At 43.0% G+C, this 17,070-nt stretch overlaps 2 protein-coding genes across 3 annotated transcripts in view; both read right to left on the bottom strand.

Annotated features, from left to right (window-relative positions):
- C1H3orf52 (chromosome 1 C3orf52 homolog) overlaps positions 1-2,284 on the bottom strand; it is a 36,821-nt gene extending 34,537 nt beyond the window's left edge. For both annotated transcript variants that reach the window (XM_018065321.1, XM_018065255.1), the window contains exon 1: positions 2,051-2,284. In XM_018065321.1, the coding sequence (XP_017920810.1) occupies positions 2,051-2,188 (138 nt within the window). In that variant the 5' untranslated portion in view covers positions 2,189-2,284. The remainder of the gene's footprint in view (positions 1-2,050) is intronic.
- Positions 12,639-17,070, bottom strand: part of TMPRSS7 (transmembrane protease, serine 7) — a 46,937-nt gene continuing 42,505 nt past the window's right edge. Inside the window, exons 14-15 of the mRNA XM_005674912.2 lie at positions 15,700-15,836; positions 12,639-12,911 (exon numbers count right to left, since the gene is read on the bottom strand). Coding sequence (XP_005674969.2) covers positions 12,741-12,911; positions 15,700-15,836 — 308 coding nt within the window. The 3' untranslated portion in view covers positions 12,639-12,740. The remainder of the gene's footprint in view (positions 12,912-15,699; positions 15,837-17,070) is intronic.

Genomic DNA, 17,070 nt, shown 5'->3' with positions numbered 1-17,070 from the left:
TCTTTTCTAAAGTTTTTCCTCTTCAAGCATTTCTAGAACGTTCTCCAAATGCTGATGTAACCTTCATCTGCACACCATTCTGTTCCTCACACAGCTATCCTATTCAGTGGCCTACAAAGCTAGTTCACAAGGAAGTCTCAGATATCTGTATACACCTGGCTAACAAGGAAGTAATTAAAACATGAAAGAGCAATCTCTACCAAGCAGGTACTAAACGATAATAAAATACTGACACCCTATATATGTCCGGCTCCTCCACTGACTTAATGTGCATTCCCAGGCTCACAGAGAAGACTGGTTGGCCACATTACATTACCGTCAGTTGACAGCTGGGAAAAGAAAACATACACCTTAGTTCCTTGCCTCGGGACACACCTTTTAGTAGGGAAGGTGTCACCAGAACTCAGATGTCTGGATTCAGTCCCAAACCATGGAGTCCCTGGGGTTCCTGGGTCTACCCAACATGAGGCAAGTACTCCCAGTTCCCACTCCCTGACATTGCCTTGGAGGACACATACAAGTCCACCCAAGCAAGTCCACCATTACAACCACATACACAGAGATCAAATCATCTTTCTTCAACATTGCCTTGTCCTATGGCATTCATCTTTCATTCAAATATAAAGTACCAAATTAGTCTCCAGGGTACCTATAAAAGCAGACTTTACATTATTTCCAGGAATCAAGAAGAAGGCAAAAGCAATGCTTTCAACTTCTGAATTTCCTGTTTACCCCTCAAATTAACAGCTGAACAGTCAAAGAAACAGGAAATGGAGGAGAGGGACCCAGAAAGGTCAGGTTGTAAGCATATGTATATACATGGGGAGGTGCATATACCTAGTAAACATCAAGCCACTTTGAAGGGTTAATCAGAAGGTAGAATTCAAAGTCTCTGCTGTTTTACAAGCATTTGATGAGAATGAATAAGTTTCCTGTCACTGTTAGGGCTGAATCAGAAAAGAGTTCTGTCTAAACATCACCAGCGACTTTCTCAGAAACTGAAATGAGGCCAAAGCAAACGACCATAGTCTAGTTCTTTGAGACACGAACCCGGAAACTGAGTTAGGCAGGGCAAGTTCACTCCCACCCCACCCCCACCCCAGTCCTCTGTGCTAAGTGCTCAATCGCTTCAGTAGCAGACTCTTGGCGACCCCTCGGACTGCAACCGGCCAGGCTCCTCTGTCCGGGGGATTCTCCAGACAAGAATACTGGAGTGGGTTGCCATTTCCTTCTCTTGCCCTTTTTCTCCCTTCTCCCCTACATCTCTTTCTGCGAAACCAAATGTCCAGACTGGGCGAAGAAGACATAAAAGTGTGGACCCAGGGGATGGTTAACCAAGATGGAAGATAGTGGGCAGTGGGTGAAGGCTGGGGGTGGGGGAGTGGGAGGGGAACAAGTGGCAAGGCAGTATAGAAAAGGAAGGCTAAGAGATTCTCAAGAAAAGAAGACTTCGGTTATCATCCTAACTCTTTGCACCGGGGGTGGGGGTGGGGGGATTTTTGAAAGTTAAAAAAATTTTCAAAACCACCTCTGCTGCTGCTGCTGCTAAGTCGCTTCAGTCGTATCCTACTCTGTGCGACCCCACAGACGGCAGCCCACCAGGCTTCCCCGTCCCTGGGATTCTCCAGGCAAGAACACTGGGGTGGGTTGCCATTTCCTTCTCCAATGCATGAAAGTGAAAAGTCAAAGTGACGTCGCTCAGTCGTGTCTGACTCTTCGCGACCCCATGGACTGCAGCCTACCAGGCTCCTCTGCCCATGGGATTTTCCAGGCAAGAGTACTGGAGTGGGGTGCCATTTGATTCTCTCTCTGAAGAGAAGAGCGCACACTTCGCTGATAAAACTCCTTAATCCCTGAGTCGGAGGGATCCGAGGGCAGGCTCAGGCTGGAGGGCACTTCTGTGTCTGCTCCATTCAGAATGTTCCAGAGAGCACCACGGGCGCTGGGGGTCGGCTGCGCCCCGGGAGCTGCCTGGAAACCTGAAACTGTGCCCTACCACGCCCGGGTCCTGGCCTGCAGCTAACAGCGGCCAGAGCCAAGGAGAGCTTACCTGGACTGGGCAGGGCTCCTCGGCTAAAGAAAGGATGCCCTGGACAGCTCCGTTGAGAGGCGTCTGCTCGTCTGGCTGCTCTTGGATCACCGAGAGCTCCAGCTCATCTCCTGGAGATGGGGGACTGGCCCCCTCCATGAACCGGCAGAGGGGGACTAAACAGCCCGCCAGGAAGCAGTACCCATACACCCGCGGGTGCAGAGTCCAAAGTGGCCTAGCGAGCTACTCACTCCACCCCCGGGCGGGGAGGCCTCGGGTGGTAGGCGGGACCCGACGGGGCGGGGCGGGCAGGCAGCTGCCTTTATCGCGGGGGAAGCGCGCCTCGCTCCCTCCAGGCGCCACAGGCATTCCCAGCTGTGAGCTCGCGAGCACGGCGGAAGAAGGCTGTTTTTCTGGTTTGTTCAGGGCGCTGCCTGCTCTGCCGTTTTCAATTCGCACAATTCAATACAAAGCAGAAGCTGAGTGGGTGGCCTGATTGGGCTTTAGGCTTTGACATGGATGGGCATTCCACCCTCCCCGAGCAGTTGTCTGTTGCCAGGGCTTGCTCCAGCTTTCACTGCCTAGCAAAATTTCATTCATTTAATCCCATCACTTAGTGGCAAATAGATGGGGAAACAACGAAAGCAGTAAAAGACTTTATTTTCTTGGGCTCCAAAACCACTGTGGACGGTGACTGCAGCCATGAAATCAAGAGACTTGCTCCTTGGAAGAAAAGCTATGATAAACCTAGACCACATATAAAAAGAGACATTACTTTGCGGACAAAAGTCTATATAGTCAAAGCTATGGTTTTTCCAGTAGTCAAGTATGAATGTGAGAGTTGACCATAAAGAAGTGCCAAAGAACTGACACTTTCAAACTGAAGTTTGGAGAAGACTGTTAAGAATCTCTTGGACTGCAAGAAGGTCAAACCAGTCAATCCTAAAGGAAATCAACCCTGAATATTCACTGAAAGGACTGATGCTGAAGCTGAAGCTCCAATACTTTGATCACCTGATGAGAAGAGCCGACTCATTGGAAAAGACCTTAATACTGGGACAGATAGAAAGCAAGAGAAAGGGACGACAGAGGATGAGGTTCTTGTATGGCATCACCGACTCAATGGAGGTGAGTTTGAGCAAGATCTGGGAGATGGTGAAGGACAGGGAAGCCTGGCATGCTGCAGTTCATGGGGTCGCAAAGAGTCGGACAAGACTAAGCGCCTGAACAACAGCAACAGTGAACATATAACTGTCTGCTGAGTGCCAGCCATCGTACAAGGTACTAAGCAAATGAAGGTGACTAATACACACAAACCCACCCCTTTCTTATGAGTCTAGAGTCAGACAAAGACACATTGATGAGTAGAGGAGGGGACTGCAGGCTCAGGAACCAGGATGCCTAGACTAATCCCCTCTCACTGCGAGAAGGGTTCCGAACTTCGAGACCTTGGGCTTCAGCTCTCTGTGCTGAATTTTCTCATCTGGAAAGTTGACCTAATGTTAATACCCACCTAATGGAGTTGTTGCCAGGATTAAAAGAGTTGATGTCAGCAAAGCAGTCAGACATATGTAGCTAACATTCATAAACCTTGGCGATTATTAAATGTGTATGAGAAGAGGAGTCACAGGTACTGAGAGGGTAACAGGCAAGAAGGCCAGTTCAGTAGAGTCCCTCAGTCCTGTCCGACTCTATGCGACCCCATGAATCACAGCACGCCAGGCCTCCCTGTTCATCACCATCTCCCGGAGTTCACTCAGACTCGTGTCCATCTAGTCCGTGATGCCATCCAGCCATCTCATCCTCGGTTGTCCCTTTCTCCTACTGCCCCCAATCCCTCCCAGCATCAGAGTCTTTCCAATGAGTCAACTCTTCTCATGAGGTGGCCAAGGTACTGGAGTTTCAGCTTCAGCATCATTCCCTCCAAAGAAATCCCAGGGTTGATCTCCTTCAGAATGGACTGGTTGGATCTCCTTGCAGTCCAAGGGACTCTCAAGAGTCTTCTCCAACACCACAGTTCAAAAACATCAATTCTTCGGCACTCAGCCTTTTTCACAGTACAACTCTCACATGCATACATGACCACAGGAAAAACCATAGCCTTGACTAGACAGACCTTAGTCGGCAAAGTAATGTCCCTGCTTTTGAATATGCTATCTAGGTTGGTCATAACTTTTCTTCCAAGGAGTAAGCATCTTTTAATTTCATGGCTGCAGTCACCATCTGCAGTGATTTTTGAGCCCAGAAAAATAAAGTCTGCCACTGTTTCCACTGTTTCCCCATCTATTTCCCATGAAGTGATGGGACCAGATGCCATGATCTTCGTTTTCTGAATGTTGAGCTTTAAGCCAACTTTTTCACTCTCCTCTTTCACTTTCATCAAGAGGCTTTTTAGCTCCTCTTCACTTTCTGCTATAAGGGTGGTGTCATCTGCATATCTGTGGTTATTGATATTTCTCCCGGCAATCTTGATTCCAGCTTGTGTTTCTTCCAGCCCAGCATTTCTCATGATATACTCTGCATATAAGGTAAATAAGCAGGGTGGCAATATACAGCCTTGACGTACACCTTTTCCTATTTGGAACCAGTCTATTGTTCCATGTCCAGTTCTAACTATTGCTTCCTGACCTGCATACAGATTTCTCAAGAGGCAGGTCAGGTGGTCTGGTATTCCCATCTCTTCCAGAATTTTCCACAGTTTACTGCGATCCACACAGTCAAAGGCTTTTTCATAGTCAATAAAGCAGAAATAGATGTTTTTCTGGAACTCTCTTGCTTTTTCCATGATCCAGCGGATGTTGGCCATTTGATCTCTGGTTCCTCTGCCTTTTCTAAAAGAAGCTTGAACATCAGGAAGTTCACGGTTCACATATTGCTGAAGCCTGACTTGGAGAATTTTGAGCATTACTTTACTAGCATGTAAGATGAGTGCAATGGTGAGGTAGTTTGAACATTCTTTGGCGTTGCCTTTCTTTGGGATTGGAATGAAAACTGACGTTTTCCAAGTCCTGTGGCCACTGCTGAGTTTTCCAAATTTGCTGGCATATTGAGTGCAGCACTTTCACAGCATCATCTTTCAGGATTTGAAATAGCTCAACTGGAATTCCATCACCTCCACTAGCTTTGTTTGTAGTGATGCTTTCTAAGGCCCACTTGACTTCACATTCCAGGATGTCTGGCTCTAGATGAGTGATCACATCATCATGATTATCTGGGTCGTGAAGATCTTTTTTGTACAGTTGTTCTGTGTATTCTTGCCACTTGTTCTTAATATCTTCTGCTTCTGTTAGGTCCATACCATTTCTGTCCTTTACTGAGCCCATCTTTGCAAGAAATGTTCCCTTGGTATCTCTAATTTTCTTGAAGAGATCTCTAGTCTTTCTCATTCTGTTGTTTTCCTCTATTTCTTTGCATTGATTGCTGAAGAAGGCTTTCTTATATCTTCTTGCTATTCTTTGGAACTCTGCATTCAGATGCTTATATCTTTCCTTTTCTCCTTTGCTTTTTGCCTCTCTCCTTTTCACAGCTATTGGTAAGGCCTCCCCAGACAGCCATTTTGCTTTTTTGCATTTCTTTTCCAGGGGGATGGTCTTGATCCCTGTCTCCTGTACAGTGTCACAAACCTCATTCCACAGTTCATCAGGCGCTCTATCTATCAGATCTAGGCCCTTAAATCTATTTCTCACTTCCACTGTATAATCATAAGGGATTTGACTTAGGTCATACCTGAATGGTCTAGCGGTTTTCCCTACTTTCTTCAATTTAAGTCTGAATTTGGTAATAAGGAGTTCATGATCTGAGCCACAGTCAGCTCCTGCTCATGTTTTTGTTGACTGTATATAGCCTCTCCATCTTTGGCTGCAGAGAATATAATCAATGTGATTTCGGTGTTGGCCATCTGGTGATGTCCATGTGTAGAGTCTTCTCTTGTGTTGTTGGAAGAGGGTGTTTGCTATGACCAGTGCATTTTCTTGGCAAAACTCTATTAGTCTTTGCCCTGCTTCATTCTGCATTCCAAGGCCAAATTTGCCTGTTACTCCAGGTGTTTCTTGACTCCCTACTTTTGCATTCCAGTCCCCTATGATGAAAAGGACATCTTTTTGGGGTGTTAGTTCTAAAAGGTCTTGTAGGTCTTCATAAAACCGTTCAACTTCATTTTCTTCAGCGTTACTGGTTGGGGCATAGACTTGGATAACTGTGATATTGAAGGTTTGCCTTGGAGACGAACAGAGATCATTCTGTCGTTTTTTAGATTGCATCCAAGTACTGCATTTTGGACTCTTTTGTTGACCATGATGGCTACTCCATTTCTTCTGAGAGATTCCTGCCCGCAGTAGTAGATATAATGGTCATCTGAGTTAAATTCACCCATTCCAGTCCATTTTAGTTTGCTGATTTCTAGAATGTCGATGTTCACCCTTGCCATCTCTTGTTTGACCACTTCCAATTTGCCTTGATTCATGGACCTGACATTCCAGGTTCCTATGCAATATTGCTCTTTACAGCATCGGATCTTGCTTCTATCACCAGTCACATGCACAACTGGGTATTGTTTTTGTTTTGGCTCCATCCCTTCATTCTTTCTGGAGTTACTTCTCCACTGATCTCCAGTAGCATATTGGGCACCTAATGACCTGGGGAGTTCCTCTTTTGGTATCCTATCATTTTGCCCATGAACAGCAGGAAGGCCAGGGGTCTCCAAATGGAAAAAATAACCTGCAAGTGTCAACAACAACCTTTCAGTACCCCACCACCACCACTGCCACATATACACATACACACACACAGTCTTAGGAAAAAATTATGCACCAACCCACAATCCAAGTCCATGGTTCAGAACTTCCGGTCTCATGAGCGTGAAATTGTTTGCTAAGCAGGGTGTGTGCTGAGAGCCAGCTTGCTTCCCTACTTCTCATCCCTGTCTCCAACAAACGCGCATAGTGAGATAAGTTTGTGTTGCAGACACATTGCATAAAAATTAGCTCCATTTCAGAAGACACTGACTTGTGTCCAAAAATCCAGCATCCTTGATGCCTGCTCTTCAGACACTGCCTAGATATCCGATCTCTCTAATTGTTTCTTGCCTGCTACCAACTCATTTGGACTTGGGATTCCATCAGCCTGCCAAATGGGGTCCAGCTAACTGTAGCCAGTCAGCTGCTGGCTGGCACTGGCTTCTCCTTTTTCTACCCTAAAAGGCAGATCTTGCAAGACTCAGTCTGCATTCTCAGCTAGAACTCTTTAAGAGGATTTTTAATGGAGGAGCAAGGGTTAAGGGAACCAAGAAGGGATGCTGAGGCACCCAAGTTCTAGCAACAGCAGAAAGCCCTCTGTACCCTAAGGCCTAAAAGGGAGTAGAGCCTGATTAAAAACCAGAGCCATTATGTTGTACCATTGTGACAGGATCTGCATTTGTAGCCACTGCCAGGACCATGGTCTAGCAGTGCATGTGTGCATGCTAAGTCGCTTCAGTCATGTCCAACTCTGTGCAACCCTATGGACGGTAGCCTGCCAGGGTTCTCTGTCCCTGGGATTCTTTAAGCAAAAATACTGGAGTGGATTGCCATGCCCTTCTCCAGGGTATCTTTCCAACCCAGGGATGGAACCTGAGCCTCTTACATCTCTTGCATTGGCAGGTGGGTTTTGTTTTTGTTTGTTGTTGTTTTTTTTAACCACCAGTGCCACCTGGGAAGCTATATGACCCAACAAGAAGGAAAAATACTCTGATTTTCTCCCCAACTACCAGGAGCCTGCCTGTAACTCCCACTGGAAACTGGTGATGGAGGATAGGGATCAGCCTCCCAGGCTCAGAGCAGAGAATGAATCAGAGGTGCAAATGGGGAAGAACCCGCTCATATACCTTTCCCTGCAATAACCAACTTCCAGTTTATCTTCTCAGACATTGAGTAGTCAGTAGTCTCCTCTGGCCTAACCACCCTCTTCCTGGTTGGCTCTCACCCTCCCCCATTCTGTTGCTTCCCCTACTTCTTTGTGAAAGGTGTTCCCTCTGCTTGAAATGCTTTTTCTTCCACTCCAGCCCATTTCTGCATGGAGAACTTCCATATGTCTTTAAATCTTAGCTGAAACACACTTTTTCCCACCAAACTTTCTCTGATTCCCCTCCTCCACGAAAAGTTATCCACACTGTTCTCTGCTACCAATACATGTTGTTTCTGGGCCAGCTATGTCACATATCCAGTCTAATTTAACTCAAATGGTAGTACTGAGTGATTGCTATGTTTCAGGCATTCTTCTGGGTGCTTGAGATGTGTCTGAAGAGATAGCTGAATAAAACAAACTCATTGTCATTGTGAGGGTAATATTTATCAATGGGAAGCAAATATAAGTAATATTTCTAGAATATTCGAAGGTGCTGTGTGCTGTGGAAAAGACAAACAGAGTAAGGGAGGCTGGAGAGCTGAGTCGTGCAGGTTGGGAGCTGTGATTATAAATTGGGTGGCCAACTAAGGCTTCATTAAGAAAATGAAATTTGAGCAAAGAGTTAAAGATGATAAGGGAATTAGCTGTACAGATTTCTGAAAAAAAGAAGGAACTCCAGGACAAAGGACCTGAGGCTGGAGGCTGTTTGACTTTTACTGTCTGAGAACCACTAAAGATGCCAGAATTGCTGACATGGAGTATGAGGAGCAATATTTTTTTCCTTGTCTGTCTCCTCCATTTGTTTAAACTCCTGGAATCTATCCAGCACAGGGCCCTCTATAAGTGTTGATTAACTGGACTAGTCTCCGAAATGATAACTTGCTAGACCGGAGGCCTAAGACCCCAACTAGAACCATTGTTGTATTGTTGTTTAGTCGCTAAGTCATGTCCAGCTTTTTTGTTACTCCAGGGATTCCCTGATGGCTCAGCAGTAAAGAGTCTACCCGCAATGCAAGTGATGCAGGAGATGGAGTGTCAGTCCCTGGGTCAGGAAGATACCCTGGAGAAGAAAATGGCAACCCTCTCCAGTATTCTTGTCTAGTAAATTACGTGGACAGAGGAGCCTAGAGGGCTACAGTCCATAAGGTCTCAAAAAGTTGGGCACAACTGAGCTCGCACAAACACTGAACTATTGCCCACCAACTCCTCAGTCCATGGGATTATTCAGGCAAGAATACTGGAGTGGGTATGTCCTTCTCCAAAGGATCTTACTGACCCAAGAATCAAACTCTCATCTCCTGCATTGGCAGGTGGATTCTTTCTACTGAGCCACCAGGGAAGCCCTGATTAGAACCATTAAAACCTCTCAAACCCCAGGTCCCATTCTTACCCAGCCCCAGGGAACTTTTCCCATAAAAGCTCAGTCTCAGTGAGAGAGCCCCTCTGTCATGTCAGATGGATTGTAGCTATCTTCCAAGCCTGGTTTCTCCATGAGCAGATGTCTAAAAATCTCCTTCACTCCTGCAGAGAATCAAAAAGCTACTGTTTCCTGTCATATGCACAGTCGACACCAGATTTCTCAATGCCTTCTGAGTACAGTGAAGTGAGGCTTATATATTCTCTTACCTAGATTCTAATGCATTTCCAGAATTTCATAAACCTAGCCCCTGTACACTGTTGACATCCCTATGGCAGCATAGGTTTTGAAGAAGAGTTAGGATCAAATTTAAACCCTTGCTATCTGTGTGTTCTTGGGCAAGTTGTTTAAAGTCTATGAGCTTCTCTCCTCCTTATAAGATGGTTCCTACCCAGTAGAATTAGGAGGATTAAATGAGGCAATTAAAGAACGCATGTGCCTGGCAAAAGCAGAATCTCAGTAAATATTCCCAATGTTCCTTTCTTTTCCATGACTATGAGTATCTCTGTAACTAAAACCTGCCCACCCCAAATTCTTTGCTCCCAGAAATAACCTTTGTATACTGAATATATTGACTTGTTTTCCTGTCCTATCAAATTTTCTGGATTACTAACACTTGCTGACACCTCACAATATACTCACAATGAACTACTTAAATTCTTACTTGTAACTTGTTCTGATTTCTGATAACTGCAAATTTCTTCATCCCCAGCCAGCTGACCTAGAAGCTATATGGATGTTGCAATTTCTATTTGAGGACTTTTTTCACTCTGCCAGTCTGACTCTAAACTAAGGATTCAGAAGTCGTTAGAAAGAAGTGTTGCTCCCTGGAGGTAGAACCAAATTTAGATTAAATAATTCTTGTTGAAGGCTTAGGATTTGTGAATGAGGAACCAAATTCTACTTAGATTTGTTTTTGCATTTTCTTCAAAACTTCTATAGGGGTGGCTTTTTAAAGGATATTGTTCTTTCATAAATACCTCTTTAAATGTGCTTTCAAAAAGTATACTGTTCTTGCACAAATAGTTCTTTTTAATATAATCTAAAAATTATTATTGACTCAATTACTTTAGTTCATTCAAGTTGTCAAATGTAAATAACATTAAAAAATTAAAACATGCTTCTTGCCAAGACTTGCTGACCAGTATAAAATGTTCAGTTTTGCTTTTCTTGTCATAATACTTGTTTTCTTTCTTCATCTCTTGTAAGAGCAAGTAATTTCCCAAATGGTTATCATATAAAACAAAAAGTAACACCATTAAAGTGACATCAGTAAAGCATCTCATTAGCTTCAAATAGATTTATGCCTTTTCAAAACACCACAATTGTACCCATATGTTGTCAGATGGCAAGCAGCACTATGCTGAACATCAGTAGTTGGGTCAGCCATGCAGAATAATCAAAGCAGAACACAACTGAGAAATAGTTGGTTGGCTTGTAGTGCTTCATTTCGCAGTTATCGAGGCACTGTGAAGGAGGCCAGGAGTCCCTACAAATTCTCCCCAGTGGTCTGACACACGGAAATGCTCCAGTCTTTGTTTCTGGAGACCATTCCCCACTGCTAAATAAACCAATCTTGGAATTTGCCTCTACTCACACTTTTGCAAGAATGAAGTAGATATTTCCACACTGTTCAGGTTATAAAGGCATCTTGGCATGAAATAGCCAAATAAGTTAGGCTGGTGTTTCTCAACCTTTCCTCCATCTCTGCACTGATGAGGATCATGGTACACTCACATTAGCACCAGCTAGCGCTTAGAATGCTACCAAGCATGTGTGGTTTGAAAACTTTCTCTGATGAATCTGAAAGATCATGCCAGCCATCCTTCATTTCCTAACTGAGATCATAAACTTGTATAAAGTTGTGAAATATTCTGTTGAAATACAAATTTCCTTAGAAATGGTCATAAATAAAAAGTACAATTCACCATGTACCTAGGTCACAGCATTATGAGGCAAAACAAACCTTGGTTTTAAGAACTGTCAGCCTAATTTGCTCTTCTCTGCAGTGGATTCAGTAGCTAAGCTCCCATTTGTGGATTAAGTGGTGACTTGGCCCTCTGAACTGTACTATGTCACAGCCAGATAATGAATCCGGAAAGATCTATTCAGAGGGTATCACTAAAATCGATATTTTAAAATGGATATCAAAATGGATATTTCTGAAGGAAATAGTCTTTTAGTAAATCAAAATATGTTTTGCAAACTGGAAAATATTTACTATCTCAGGGAAATCATATTCAGAGTCCAGTCTTACTATCTGATCCTGGTTATGACACCTTTTGCTCTCTCTTCTTCTGCTGTTACATTAAGATTTTCCGAAGTCCTATGAAAACCAGTCCCACTATTTTGAGCCCTACCAAAAAAATAGCATTGCTATTACTTTTTTGACTTAGTCCCAGGGGAAAAAATAATATCATTCTTCTTTCTGCTTTTTTTATCTATTTGGTGATATTGTTAAGTCTGGCCTCTTTTAATGAAAAGTTTATTCTGAGATAAAGTGTGAAACACACTAAATCTGGACAAAATAAATCAATAACTGTGATATACTGAGCATGTACTATAGATTTACAACTATGCTAGATATTATAAGGCTCTGAAAATAAAAGAAAATCTTGGCCATTTGAGTTTTATGAAAGGATCAGAAGTTAGATGATTTCTGAAAATTTTCCCTTTCAAAACAATCATCCAAAAACTCTTTTGTCTTTCAATTGTTGGCCAGCCTTGCCACAATTTTTTTTAAATCCCATATAAATGTTTTCAATCCTCCTACCAGAATGCTTCATTCTATCATTTTAATAAAAAGTACTAATTGTTAGTTTTGTTAGCTGTTTGATGGTTTCTCTGTACACAATGCTACCGTGTTATTGCTGAAGAAATGTCCCCGTGATATGGTTAGACCAAATACTGGAAAATGACAATATAGGTATTTCCTCCGTCAGTAACAGAGTTTGCCTTTATTTGCTTCGTGAAGGAGTCATTTTTATACATTCCATTAGAACACCAAAGATCAGGTGTGATTTTTTTTTATGGAACTTATTTCAATAAATCATATTTACCTAGATCTTTATAAATATCTGCCCTTGAATAGGAACATAAATTAAGGTATGGATTCCTAAACATCTCACTGACTTATCTTATTTTAGAGGCTTGGTTCATGACATTACTTTGGTTTTCTTCCATTCCTGAATCAAGGGCCCTTTGATCCTTAAGAATGAATACAGCTGTATCCTAGATGCAATTTTTCTTGGAATAAAATACATATTAATCTTTCTGTCTTTCAATAAATACCAAATGTATGCAATCTGAAATTTCCAGAAGAAAAAAAAAATTATCTCATTTTATTGACAATTACTGCATTTCTTTTAAAAGAATCTATCACATAAAACACAGTCAAAAATCAAACTTGCACAATTACAAAAGAGAAGGGACATATTTATGAATCCAGGGAACAAAGTTTGACACCCTTGTGTAAACACCAGGAAAGTTTGGTCTTCCACATCCATGACCCCAGCTAACAATGCCAGTCAAAATCCATTTTCCATCACTCTTTCTTCGACAGGATAAAGGTCCACCTGAATCTCCCTATAGAAGAAGATAATATTAAGTAAAAAGCATTTTTGTTCCATGGTTGTCAATTTTGTTATTAAAGTGCCTAATGAATTGTGTTCAAACTCCCAGTCTGACAGGGTTCTTAGCTAATTCCTATGCAATTTGGGGAAGTATCAAGAAATGATGTGAAACTTCTAATGTCATTTTAGAATTATTTTTCCTATAATCAAAAAGGTGCATTCATCATAAGAAACTTGATTCTTTAGGCCAGGAGTAACACTTGAAGATTCTTGCAAAGGAATCAACTTTCACATACCTCCAAACAAATAGCAAACCTCAATAATACAAATAGTAGTAGTAGTAATAGTAATAATAATAGCTAACATTTATTTAGTGCTGGGATATGCTAAGCACTATTTTGGGTCATTGAATCCTCATAATAACCTTTTGCCCCTTCATGGTTCACAGCCTTGTCATGGTGAAGGGGCTTGTATAACTCACTGAAGCTATGAGCCATGCTGTGCAGGGCCACCCAAGATGGCCAGGTCATAGTGGAGAGTTCTGACAAAACATGGTCCACTGGAAGAGGGGATGGCAGACCACTCCAATGTTCCTGCCATGAAAACCCCATGAACAGTCTGAAAACATGAAAAGATACGATATCAGATGAGCCCCCCAGGTTGGAAGGTGTTCAGTATACTACAAGGGAGGGGTCAAGAAGACTTGTACACGACTGAGTGACTTTCACTTTCGTTTAGTGGTCATACATGCTAAGCACTGTTTTGGGTCATTTAATCTTCATAATAACCTTTTGAGGCATGGTTATCTTAGAGGATTGGTTGACTTCTACGTCTGTGCCATGCAACTTCAGTGTTGGCTCATGGCCGTGAGGGAAAAAAGGAAAGGAGACCCTCTTTAGATGGCAAGGTCCAATGATACAACCCCAAGATCACAGGCTGATAGTTGTTACAGAGAAATCACTCTCACTTAGAGCCCTTTCTAGTATCTTAATTCCAAAAACAAAGGCTGAAATAATTCAGTGTTTAAATAGAATTTCTACAGTGTTCATTACTTAAAGTATAAATGCCTGAAATTTTATTTTCAGCTAAAGGTGTTTGTGAGTGCTTAGTCATGTTTGACTCTTTGCAACCTCATGGACTATAGTCCACTGATGCTTCTGTCCCTGGGATTCTCCAGGCAAGAACACTGGAAGTGGGTAGCCATTCCCTTCTCCAGGGGATCTTCCCGACCCAGGGGTCAAACTTGGGTCTACCTGCATTGCAAGCTGATTGTTTACCGTCTGAGCCGTCAGGGAAGCCCTAAAGCTGCCTACTCAGAGGCAAAGTTAAAAAAAAGCATTCCAGATTTGTCCTTGGATGCCACCCCCACAATTCTAAACCTGATTAGGTAAATTCTAAGTAGTAGAGAGACTGGAATCTTTTTGTTTTAAATGTTGGCACACCAACTCTCTGAAGCCTCATTTAACCTCTAAATGCTGGTAGCTATGGAGAACAGGACTATATAACCAACTACCTGCAGGTAGCACCCAAAATACAGTAGCTTTCAGAGATAAGAGTTCAAATCCCAGCTCAACTAGCTGACTTAGGCTCTCTGTGCCCCAGTTTCCTCTTCTATAAAATGTGGATGAAAGAATAATTTGAATGAATTTGTGTAAAGATCCCAGAGAAGGCGATGGCACCCCGCTCCAGTACTCCTTCCTGGAAAATCTCATGGATAGAGGAGCCTGGTAGGCTGCAGTCCATGGGGTCACGAAGAGTCGGACACAGCTGAGCGACTTCACTTTCACTTTTCACTTTCATGCATTGAAGAAGGAAATGGCAACCCACTCCAGTGTTCTTGCCTGGAGAATCCCAGGGACGGGGGAGCCTGGTGGGCTGCCGTCTATGGGGTCGCACAGAGTCGGACATGACTGAAGCGGCTTAGCAGCAGCAGCAGCAGTATAAAGATCCTAGCACCATCCTTGCCACAAAATAGGAATTCAGAAGATAGAAGTCATGTTTATAATCGAGTTTTTGTAGCACAGTGTCTAAGGTTATGGAAAGATGTGGGAACAACTCCTCTGCCCGCACGTGTGCTCAGTCATGTCTGACTCTTCACAACCCCAGGAATTGTGGCCCACCAGGCTCCTCTGTCCATGGGATTCTCCAGGCAACAATACTGGAGTAGGTTGCCATGCCGCCCCCAAAGGGATGTTCCTGACCCAGGGATGGAACCCGAGTCTCCTGCACTGGCTTATCCTCTAAAACATCTGCTCACTTTTTGGTAATCCTATAGGTATCTGCATAGATTGGAATCTGAGACTTATAGAAATACCCCCCCAAAGGTGACCTTCAGCTTCACCACTGTCAGGAGGCCTCCAGTCACCTTTCCCACTCCTCTTTTCTTTCCCCCAGGCTGTGTGTCAAAGGAGTAAGTGAATAAAATACTTGTTATTTTAGAAGGTACACAGCCACTGCTAGAGAAATGGGTAGCGATCCTAAAACACTGTGTGTGCGCGTCTAGCTATGTTTTTTAGTTTCTGGTTATTAAGACAATCATGGCAGAATGATAAATGCTGACCCCATTCTAATTGTTGGAGAAAAATACATGGGACTAGAAAATGAGTTCTACAGATCCAATTAGTATTTAATCACCTTTCCCTCATCTCAGACACGTGGATTATAATTAGTGTCTGAATTAAGGCAATCACCTGCCCGAGTTATTGCCATTATTATTATTATTATCCAGATGGTGTAGATAAACATGAAAGCATTTATGGAAAGTACAGCATGTTAGACAAAGAAAACATAAGATGACTTACTCTGCAAGCGTCTTTCTTGCCTGACATGACACCCGCACAGAACATCCTCGAAGTGACAATGCCGTAGGTGGAAACGCAGAGGGTCTGGTCAATGAGTTCGACCTCTGCTTGCTGCAAAATGGGGGAGCCTTTATTGTCTGGAAAATACACAGAAGTAGAAATCAAGGCAATGATTACACTTACTTTATTAGACAATTTATTCATTTTCTCCTTTTACTCTATAACAATTTTTTTTAGATAAATTCTATTATGATCCTCATTTTTTCAAATGAAGACATAGGGCTTAGGAGGATAAAGGACTTATCTAATGGCACACAAATAGCAAAAAAAATAGAGCAGGATTCAGACCCAAGGTCTGACTCGACCATTTGAGCCATCTGATGGGGCCAAGGTCAGACTTGACCATCTGAGCCAGGGTGCCATGGTCCTTCTCCACATACCTCCTGCCTTCAAGACTGTGAGTCAGCAACAGCCGTTGCCAACACTCCCTGGTCAAGAGGGCCCCTTAAGTGGAACATGATAACTGACATCTGGGAGTATCTAGGAACCATAAAAACATAAGAGTTTGGATACAGCCCTTTCACTTCCTTTTTAACCCATATGGCTAAGATAATTCATTGATGCACTCACGCTTGTAAAGAAAATACCCATCAGCAGTGCCAGGCTGCCCAGCTCCTGGAAAGGTGTGGGAGTGACCTGCACCTGCTCGCAGCTGCACGGCAGCTACAGTGGTGGTCACATCCACTTCTGGGGCTGGGAACACAGCAGTGTCATGCAAAGTTTTGTACTGTACATGAATGTTAAAAATGTTCTTTGTGTGTAGTAAATATTTAATAATACTATCAGAAACAGTAGAGTCAGCAGAATGATTTTTTTTAAAAAAAGGAAACGCCCCATGATAAAGTGGTTGAAGAAACTCTTTCCTCTTATGATATACAATGATGTAATGAAAGCCCTGAGCACAGTCCTGATGGTTTATAGGTGTTCGAGCAGTGATCTGCCTTCTCCCAGAAGGCACACACAGGTGGTGAATTTGGTGAGTTCAATAATTAAATGTAGGTAGTTTAGCACTGGAGAAGCTGCCCATAGTGAATCTTTAGAGACTGTCAAAGCAAGACCAAGATACAGTTCAAGATTTAAAGATAATGTACCTGTTGTAAGCAGTTAGAAATGACTACAAGAGAATCCAAGAGAAAGACTAGGAGATCAAGGGAAGCATCAGCTCTCACCTCTGGGGAGATGTTCACAAAGTTTTGGATTACTCTCTTTACTGTGTATGTAGAATCCTAAACCATAAAAACCTTGGCAGGGCAGATGTAAAGACTTCGCTGCCATATAATCTGACCTTTGTGCATATGATAAAGATGCCCC

Source organism: Capra hircus, chromosome 1 (genome assembly GCF_001704415.2).
Source record: "Capra hircus breed San Clemente chromosome 1, ASM170441v1, whole genome shotgun sequence".
Taxonomy (NCBI): domain Eukaryota; kingdom Metazoa; phylum Chordata; class Mammalia; order Artiodactyla; family Bovidae; genus Capra; species Capra hircus.
The sequence above is the reverse complement of the archived record's forward strand: the minus strand, read 5'-3'. Positions and strand labels throughout refer to the sequence as shown.